Raw genomic sequence first — 10,348 nt, forward strand, 5'->3', positions numbered from 1 at the left:
GTGCCCACGGGCAAGGCCTTTAACCCCAAGTTACCTACCGACACGCTCAGTGGCGTGTGAATGTGTGAGTGTGGTCGGATCAATGTGGCTCCTTGTGATTCAGTCCGTTTACCTTTCGACTCGGTGCTTCCGTTAGAGATGCAAGTATTTTGACTCTGGTTGCTGTTAGCTTACCACCATTCTGCTTTGTGAAGTTGCCCAAAATTAGTCAAAGAAATAATTTCTCCAGCCTTGCTGCAGCTTACGCTGGTAAACCAAAGCATCTCCACAGCATGATGCTCCCACCTCCGTGTCTCACCACATGGCTCGTTGCTGACAGGCCAAAACGTTTTAATTCTGTCTCATCTGACCTGAGCACCTTTAGCTGCATCTTTGTTGGGTCCCCTTACATGACTTCAAACAGGAAGTCCTTGGCTTTCTTGAGCACTGAGCATTCTTTCTGTGGAGTGCCGTCCTCTCAACAGATTCTCCCACCTGAGCTGTGGATCCTTGCTGCTCCCACACAGTTACCATAGGCTGCTTGGCCGCTTCCCTGAATAATATTCTCTTTGCCTGACCTGTCACTTTGGGTTGATGGCCTGGCTGGTTTGCAGTTACTCCTTTCAAAAGATTGGTCGTACAGTTCTCCACGCGGCCATCAAAGCTTGGCCTGTTGGTGAGTAAGCCAACCTTCCATGTTAAGCTTTCACCAGAGAGAATGGGTTTGAAGGCAAGCCACACTGTGACAAAATGCATTGATGTTTATTGTAATATGAATAAATGGAACATTTTAATGGGGTTTAATATTTTTAGAAGGCATGTGGTAGACCACTAGGGGGCTCCACCCACACGCACACTCCAGGATGTGAAGCTTTACGGATGTGTGTGTGTTTTTGGTGATTTCTTTGTTGTCCCTAGCTGGAGTCGAGTTAACGAAATAATCAAATTTAGCTCCTGCGTCACCTTTCCTTACTCCTTCACAACCCGATGCGTATTTAACTTTTCAGTTGCAGAGTAGATTGTGGAAGTCCTCCCCCTCTCTGAAGCTCATAATGATAACTTGCTTCTGATATGCTGTTTTATTTTGGTTATCGGCCATTAAGAAATATTTGCATCAGCTGATAATTTTCTTTCTGGGATCATTAAACTTTTTCTGCTCTCTTTTTGTCCATCGGTTGAAGCCACTTGGAGTTGCCCTTCCACTGGCAAATCATGAAACCCGACCTGCGTCCTGTCCTTCCCGGGGAAACCCCGGAGCCATCCCATAATCAGGTTCATCCGGACACCAGCGACGTTTACCACATCAGCCCCGAAACAGGCCTGCTGGCTCCCTGTCAGGACCAAGAGTTTCTCCTAACCTTCTGTCCAAAAGAGGTATGATGAAAAAAGAAATAAATACAGAGCGCAGCAAACGGTTCAAAGATATATATATATATATATGTATATTCTTTTCCAAGTTGAGGGATTACCACAGCGTCCTTCACTTGGTCCTGAGGGACGTCCCCCTGTTGCCACCAGAGCCCAACGAGAACAGGTAACCCTCTGCTTACAAAGGAGGCAATAAGTGCAGCAGATTGTTGAAGCCTAAAAATAAAACCACAAAAATACACAAAGGGCTTTTAAATGAGTAAAAAAATGTCTCTTTGGTTTGGTTTTTGCTCTTAATAGTTTGCCTGTTCATGCGAGGAAATCCAGCGTCCTTCACCCTGTGCTGACCGGCTCCAAGGTGAGCAGTGTGACCATCATGGAGATAGAGGTCAAAGGGTCAACAGAGCCGTACCGGGTCCTCCTGGAGCCGCACGCTGTCGTAATCCCTGGGGAGATTTGGATTCGCACCAACACGCGCAAGCAATTTAAGGTCGATCGAGGCTGTTTTAACTTGATTCGGTTGAATAACACACATTGTGAGCATAATTCTTTTCATTTCATGCGGTCTGTGTTTCAGATGTGGAATCACAGTAAAACCTTCATCTTGTTTCAATGGGAGAGGCTGACCAGCCGCTGCCATGTTGTGGAAGTAGAGCCATCTGCTGGTAGAATAGGTGCGCTGCATGTTGAATCGGCTTCGCGCCACTCTTCATGCATTTTGCTGTTTCCATCCACTGCTTTTTGTTCTTCGTTCATCTTTTTTTTATTTGTTTGTTTGCTTCAGAAGAGAACGAGTGTTTTGATTTTGATCTCATCGTCACTGGAGGGAAGCCGGAGAAGCTGCAAACCAGTTTGTTTTGCAACATACAGCATCAGCACGAACCTGTGAGGTTGCCTGTGGAGGTTTCCTTTAAGGTAAGATTCAGCAAGATCTAGACAAGTCATCTTCTACTTTAATATGTTCTTCTTTAAGGTGACTGAATACTAAATAGGGTCCTGCAGTGACGCCCAGTGTGCCCTGTGTGGACTTTGGGCTTGTGAGACTCGGTGAACATGCTCATACCACCCTGGTTCTGACCAACACCAGCCCTCTGGAGGCCAGCTGGACTCTTAAGGAGATTATAAATGAGCAGCATCCCAGAGGCGCGCAGGTATTGTGCCGTAAATATAGCAGGGGAGCCGTCATGTGAAAGATTGGATTTTACAAGAAATGATTAGTGTTTAAATCTCAGTGTCAGGGATGTGTGCTTTGGTGCTCAGGTCTTGGTGGAGCCATGCAGAGGTTCCCTGCCTCCCTTTGCTTCGTGCAGAGCAGAGCTGTCCTTCAGCTCCGGTTTCTGCCAGAAGTTTGAAACGGAGCTGGAGCTGAGTGTGGAGAACGGAACCGGGTGGTGAGCGCATCTACAGAAAAGAGGCCCCCCCCCCCCCTTTAACCGTGATAAATTGTTTCCAAACTTTTTCCCCCTTTAAATGCCGCAACATGCTCTTCACAATTACATAAAACCCCCCAAAACAAACACGTTAAGGTAAAAATATAAGAAATAAACATGTGCTTTCACTTGATAGCTTTTGATTTAAGTTCAGATTTGGGTAGTCTGTGGTAGGAGTCTATCAGCAGTCACGTCTTTACTTGATAATATTTGGAATGAGTTCTGGAGTTTGGTCAGGTCCTCCCAAAGCTTGAACTTTTGTCTGATAAAGCCTTTTTTTTTTTCTTTTTTTTTGTTATTTTGGTATCATGATGCTTATTCCCCTAATCTCCGGTTTTACACCCGACCCCTGAAAGTTTGAGGTCAAAACTTAATAATCTTATTAAGAATTTTTTTTTAGGTTCATCAGATTCACAATATAATCTCAAGAAGACTCAATGCTGAAACCGAATCACAGGTCGTCTCAACAAAGTATTAATTTCAGGGCGTGCCCACTGATGCGTTTTATATATTTCTGCTAACAAATTTGTTTGGGGATTTTTTTTTTTTCTGTTGAAAAAAAAGTAGATGGTGGAAACCATCTACTTAAAAATCAATCAATTCTTCCATTCTGCAGCTGTTGATACACAGCAGCTATGAATAAAAAAATGGCTTCCAGGACATGTTCCCAGGTGTTTTTCTGCCCTGCTCTGCTCCTAACAGTCACGTGTGGGTCGGAGCGGACGTGCAGTCCCCTCAGGTGCGCCTCTTGAACTGTGAGCTGGTCTTTTCTGAGCTTTACGTCGGAGTTCCCGCAGGAGGCAGCGTAACACTTTTCAACCAGACCCTGCTGCCGTCACGCTTTAGCTGGAAGGTACGTTCCTTTGAAATGTTCCGCAGTCTCGGCAATGTGCACGCATAATCATTCATAATCTCTTTATGCAGTTTGTCGATGTAAGTGAGATATTTTGGTCGGGGCGACCCAGTCAGACGCTTCTCCTTCATGGCTACTGCTGTTTCGTCTCAAATGAAACAAGTAGTCGCCTCACTTTTTTGATTGGTCATCAGAAATCTCTTGCTCACTATTGTACGGCTGCTAAAACCACAGACATTCGTCCGGCAGCGTCGTAGATCAGCAGCTGATTTGTGTGACGTCCCAACAGAAGCAGCTCCAGGGTAGACAGGCGCCGCTCTGCACGGCCACCTTTGACCCGTCTTCTGGTGCGCTGGGACCCGATGCCACCGTGGAGGTCACCGTCAGCGTCACTTCTCACACAGACGTAAGGAACTGTGACGCTGTAAAGTGTTTTAATGTTAATGTGCTCTTAGAGATTCTCCTGCTTTATTCACTGCAAAAATGGAACTAGAAATAAGTAAAATGTTCTTAAAATTAATGCATTTGTCCGTGATTTGAGCAGGTAAATAAGATGATTTGCCAGTGGAATAAGATTTTTGCACTTAAAATTGGAACAATTCATCTCAATCATATTATTTCAAGTGCAGGATGTCTAATTATCTTATTTTAGGGGTCAAAATACTCATTCCATTGGCAGATAATCTTATGTACCTGCTTAAATCAAGGATAAATACACTAACTTTAAGGACATTTTTGTTATTTTTAGGTCAGTTTTTGCAGTGTCTGTTATTCTTTTGCAGGTGGACCTGACTGAGGTGGCTGCTCTCTGTGAGGTGGAGGGGATGAACTCGCCGCTCGTCCTTGGACTTTTCGCTCCCCGGCCCAAGAAACTTTCCGTGTCCTACTCGCTGCCTGGCGTCTGGTAGAAAATTTGCATGAAGAAAACTCAGCACGACGACACATTTTTTACCAGTTTCGCAAACTAGAGCGTTTTTTACGTTACTTCTACTCACAGCGGGAATGATGACGGTCACTCGGCGTTGCTGCTCGACTTTGGAGAAGTCGTTTTGAAAAGACGGGTGACCAGACAGCTCCTCATCACCAACCAAAGCCCGATCCCTGCAGCCTTCACCCTTAAGGCAGAGTTCTTCGGCTGCCACGTCTCAGCGGCGAGCAGCTCCTTAGAGAAGAGGTAAAACAGGCAGCTCTCCCTGACCCGAATGAAAGATCACACCCACGCCGACGCAAACGTTACGCAGGCTCCGTCTTTATTACAGACCCACACACACAAAGGCGCCGCTTCACGCTGCACACGCGGAGAAAGTGGAGGCGAAAGCACACGAAGGTGGGGGATCGTTTATCTTAAATTTGCTGAACTTAAGCGCCCCCAGCTGAGCTCGTCTGTGTATTGTCAGAGTTTCTGAGCGGCCTTCTGGCCCATGGAAAAGGGGCGGCCTTCCTGGTCCAGCCAGACTCGGGGCAGCTGGGACCGTTCGAGGCCAGGACGGTGGATGTGACCGCCTACAGCAACATGTGGGGGGAGTACAGAGACCGGCTCGTATGCGAGGTGTGTTAGGGATCAGAAGATCGCAGCGATCTCCTGTTTGCTCCAGTAGCAGCTGATTCGGATGTAATCTCGTCTGCAGGTCGGAGACCTTGAGGCGACGCGTATATCCATGCGGATGTCCGTGAAGGGCTGCCCGCTCTACTTCCAAATGTTAGGCCCCCGGCCAGATGACCAGCATCAGGGACCAGTCATACAGTCCGTTCCACACCCTGCAAAATGTACCCAAACCTGTCAGTGTTGCCGCTGTTGATTGAACGCTCTCTTTTGGTTCTGATTCAAACGTTAGCTTCAGCACTCACTTGTCAGGAGGAGACACGGTTTCCAGACCTCTCCGCATCAATAATCCCACCATGTTTGGTGAGTCGTCGTTGGTTCAAGGTTTTAAACGTTGGCAGTCTATTCATTGTTTCTGTTTCTACCTCCTGAACACATTTTATTACATTACAACCAAAAACAAAAGGATGTTTTGTTGGGATTTTGTGTGAATGATTGTGAAATAGAAGAAATGTAAAAGATAGTTTTCAAAGTTCTTTACAAACAAAAAATGTAAAACTATGGCATAGATTTATAGTCAGAGATGATATTAACTCTTATTTTTCTCCTACACAACACTTTGCACGTAGTTTTAAGTTAAACATAAGTGATCGTAGACGTTCTTGCTGCATATGGGACCTTTCAAAAGCGCTCACTGGTCCATTCATCCAATCGTAGGTGGAAAGGTTGCTAGAAATTTGAGCCTAAAAATGAATGCAACGTATAGAATAGAAAAAAGAATTGCAGCCCCCCAGATGCCACCAATTAAGGCTCTCTGTACACCTCTTTCATTGTTCACTTGTCTTCAGTGACAAATGGGACTTCTTATGGCTTCTGCAGAGCAGCCAGCAGTCTCTTTTCCGCTGTTGATCAATTTCAGACTGCATGACGATCCATGAAATGTTAAAGTATTAGATATTCCTTCACTCCTAAATCCTGTCTGGGTTCCTTCCTCTTCCTTGATCACAATTATTATTTGTAAAAAACATTTGAAAGCCTAATTTTCCTTGTATCTCACAATTATGACTTCCAAATAAGATAGATCACAGCGCGATAAAATGTAAAACAAAATAGCGGAGACGCTTTTGCAGCTTGTTGCGTATGCGGCCTTCATCCAACTCTCTCAGTGACTCTGAGTCTTTTGTCTGAGGCAGATATTCGTGTGGACTGGGAGACGTATAACATCGAAGAGAATGACCGTAAGCTGGTGGACGTCGTGGTGAAATACGGAGACCACTTCCCACTAAAGGATGCCGACGGTAATGAGCTGCTGAGCGGGGCCTTTGGGCTTTTCGGTGGAAACGTTCCAACAGCGTGGGAGAAGAATCAGACGGCAGCATCTGAGGGGACGAGCGCGCCGGTGAGTTCATCAGACACCACGACCCAGATGGCCTCTGGTCCAATGGACATTAATTGGACATTTGTCCCCATTGATTCCTCAGGATGGACAGAAGCGGGACTCTGTAAGTGAAGAAGAAGAGCAGGAAGAGCCTCTCCACCCTGCGAGGAAAAACCTCATCTCCGTCCACATAAGACCCCACATAGGCAGCCTGTCAGATTCCCCGTACTGCATCACGCCACAGCAGACCGTAAGTTATTTCAGCCACGTTTTTTTTTTTTTTTTTTTTTTGCATTTTACCGCAAACCTTCTTTAATTTCAATCAATCATGATGAAACTTCAACCTTTAGGTGATCCCGGCGAAGGGCAGTCGGAGCATCCATGTATCTTTTACCCCTCTGAATCTCTCCGAGTCCCAGCGTGAGTGCAGATGCGTGGGTGTAGCGCTCGGTTTCCTGAGCCTAGACTCAGAGGTAAGGGGGAAAAAAAACAACATATTTCCACATTGAATCAAAACACGGTGGGGTTTATTCCTTTGACTTGTTTCCATGTATGATGCAGGAGGCCGTTTACATCCCCGGTAAAGTCAGAAGGGAGCAGGGTTTGGATTTACAGCCTGTCAGATTGGATCTGGAAGCAACCATTAAGCCAGCGGTGTAAGCAGTTACCTCCATACTATTTATGCCCTTTAGATCCCTCATGCATACCTTCTGAATTTATGTTTCCTAAATTAAAACAAGCTGAGGTTAGGGGGGGGGGGGAAACTAGCCCGGTCGGGCTGCAAATCTTCTTCCTTTGCTTGCAGGCTGTTGGTGCAGATGGAGGAGGACGGCGAGGTGCTGGAGTTTAACGCCTCCGCCGGGGATTTACTGAGGGCTGGACCGGGCGAGGAGGTGCCGACTCATCAGCGCAGACGTGATGTGCTGATGTCGGGGGTTGTAAAGTGTTCTGTTGCTCTGTTGTTGCAGGTAGCAGTCGGCGAATTCAGCGTCACACGGAGCTTCCAGCTGAGGAACGCCGCAGAGACGCCTTTACGTTTCCAACTGGGTACACAGCCTCCGTTCTCAGTTCTGAAGCCTCCCTCCCGACTTCGGACCAACTCCTCCAGCACGCCCTGTTCTGTTCACGACCAGCCGCTGGTGCTTCGCCCTCAGCAAAGCATGCAGGTGAGATGATGAAGCTTTGAAGATTTCACGAGGGTTTTTAATTCAGCGGTAATCACGGCTTCTTCTGTCCACGGCTAGGTGAACGTAGTCTTCACCTGTTCTCTGCCACTGCTGGACCTCCCAGACCACACGGAGGAAGGCCTCGCTCTCGGAGTGAGGCTGATCCACGCTGAAAGCGGTCTGAAGAAGCTGAGGTTCCTGCAAAACCTCCTTATCCACCACAGCAACAACAGCCTGCAGGTCAGCGGCAGCTTCCCAGCGAGGCGGCGCGCTTTTCATGACACCTTGTGCGGCCCGTGGCCTCAAACGGACGCTTTTTTTTCTCGTGCACAGAAGGTTCCTCTGTGCGCCCATCTGGATCTACCCACCCTCAGTGTCTCCACCGACTGCCTCGGCTTCGGGTTTTGTTACGTTGGCCACACACAGGCCAGAGAAATAAACCTGTACTGCCATGGGGCACGCACCTACTGGAAAGCCCTCATAACAAGTAACTGCACACACAAACACCCTCGCAGCCTGCTAAATGTTTGAGAACAGACACATCCCAGCTGCAAGAGGTTTAAAAAAAAAAACAACTGTCAGTTTCCATCCAGTCTGGAAGAGTTCAGTTCAATTTAAATTCAATTTTATTTATATAGCGCCAATTCATGAAACATGTCATCTCGAGACACTTTACAAAGTCAAAATCAATCATATATTATACAGACTGGTCAAAAATGTCCTATCTAAGGGAACCAGTTGATTGCATCAAAGTCCTGACAAGCAGCATTCACTCCTGGAGAAGCGTAGAGCTACAGGGAGAGTCGTCTGCATTGTCCATGGCTTTGCAGCAATCCCTCATACTGAGCAAGCATGAAGCGACAGTAGAAAGAAAAACTCCTCATTAACGGGAAGGAAAAACCTCCAGCAGAACCGGGCTCAGTATGAACGGTCATCTGCCTCGACCGACTGGGGTTACAGAAGACAGAGCAGAGACACAACAAGAGAGACAAAAAAGCACAGAAGCACACATTGATCCAGGAATCTGTTCTATTAGGTGGTAATAGTGGGTGATCTGTCTTCAGTATGTCTTCAGTATGAAAGTCTGGCGTGAAAAATGTTTAACAACCCCGATAGCATCGATTGATGCTTACTCTAGGCTTTTTATGTTTATTTGCCTTAACCCAGTCTCTCCCTTTCTTCAGCGTCAGAGCCTCGTGTGTTTGAAGTTACTCCAGATTTCGGGTTTCTCCCATCCAAGAAAAACTCCCGGAGCCAGTGCCTGCAGATCCGCTTCACTCCGAGGTAGCAGCCCGTCACAACGCACATATGTTTAAAATAAGTAAATAAATCAAGCATTGACATTAATCAAACCTGATAAGCATGTTTATAATGCGGCTGCAAAATGTGTCTGTTGTGTGTTCCAGCGAAGACAAAGCGTTCGAGGCCTCGTTGGTGATCCAGTCTCCTCTGGTGCCGACGCCCGTCACCGTGCGGCTCCAGGGAGCAGGATCCTTCGATGAGGCCTACAGGTCGACGTGCGTGTCTGTGTAACGGCGCGACTGACGACCGAAACGCAATTTTTTTCTGGAATGCCAATAAATGTTTCACAATAATCAAAACAGCAACGTTCTTCGCTTGCTTTCTGTCAAGCAGCAGAAGATGTCAGGGAAGGGTTCTAAAAAAACACGATCCCACCTAAACCTGACTAGAAATTATTCAGCTGTGCCAAAACTTGGGGAGAGTTTGCTTTGCCACCGTGAGAAAGAAGAGGAGAGAACACGAAAAGGGAGGGAAGGACGGCATCGTAAAAAGGTTGTTTACTGCGAGTCGTAAATAGGCGACTGGCGGGAGCCACGCCCACAAAATAAAAGAGGTGGAGTCAAAGGGCTCGTTAAATGGGGAGAGGTTCTTCTTATCTCTGAGCTAAAACGGCATAAAAAAGTTATTGTCCAGTGTCTTATGAGATAGTTTGGACAAAGTTACAGTGAAGCTTTGTTGTTAAGAGCTTTAGTCAGGAAAAAAATGCGGACGTCCTACGACAGCCGGTGGGTTTTTCTAATCTATTTGGACATACAAATATGTTTAAGCCTCCGACATGCAGCCCAGTGTTCCTCTTTACTGATGAAGTGACAGTGAACACCATGGTGAGACTAAAAAAATGCTGTCTGGGGGCTTCAGAGAAAGGATCGTAGCAGTTTAGGAGTCTAGTTAGGGATTTAAAGAGGTCTCAAAAGTAATCAGCCGTTTCTGCAACATGGAAATTGGGAGGACGTTCAAAACGACAGCCTTAAACTTCCTCAAACGTTCACCTTGAGAGAAGTTAACGAGATGCTAAAAGAAGGGTCCAGAGACCCTAAAGCGTCCCCATGGACCAGCAGCAGGCTTTCGCTGCCGTCGATGTGAAATTTCATGTCTCCAAAAATCAGGCAGAAACTGCACAAGTTTACCTTTTTAATGGGAGACGCACAAGTAGGAAAAGCTTTGCTGTCTCAGAGAATCACCAAGAGTCAAACACGGATAAGTGCAACAAAATCGCATTATTTTTCAAGAGTTTTGACATCGATAGAAGACATTTTTTTTTTTTAGGTTGAATGGGAAGGTTTGGTAGCTAAAGCCTAAAATGGAGAATGTGATCCCAGTTCCAGTTGG

The 10,348-nt window shown here is 46.4% G+C and overlaps 1 protein-coding gene across 1 annotated transcript; it reads left to right on the forward strand.

Moving 5' to 3' along the window:
- Positions 1-1,160: 1,160 nt before the first annotated feature.
- On the forward strand, positions 1,161-10,348 carry LOC105938444 (DLEC1 cilia and flagella associated protein; the record flags this gene model as incomplete). The annotated part of the gene is given in 25 exon segments (XM_036133656.1): positions 1,161-1,353; positions 1,437-1,513; positions 1,648-1,837; positions 1,925-2,021; positions 2,132-2,262; positions 2,340-2,498; positions 2,608-2,738; positions 3,480-3,630; positions 3,920-4,036; positions 4,413-4,534; positions 4,628-4,804; positions 4,890-4,957; positions 5,028-5,179; positions 5,259-5,374; positions 5,466-5,536; positions 6,367-6,572; positions 6,655-6,801; positions 6,902-7,024; positions 7,113-7,207; positions 7,357-7,444; positions 7,520-7,717; positions 7,796-7,957; positions 8,051-8,204; positions 8,902-9,001; positions 9,124-10,348. Coding segments are annotated over 25 exon segments (3,352 nt in total), but the record flags the coding sequence as incomplete, so codon positions are not given.

Source organism: Fundulus heteroclitus, unplaced genomic scaffold (genome assembly GCF_011125445.2).
Source record: "Fundulus heteroclitus isolate FHET01 unplaced genomic scaffold, MU-UCD_Fhet_4.1 scaffold_654, whole genome shotgun sequence".
NCBI lineage: Eukaryota > Metazoa > Chordata > Actinopteri > Cyprinodontiformes > Fundulidae > Fundulus > Fundulus heteroclitus.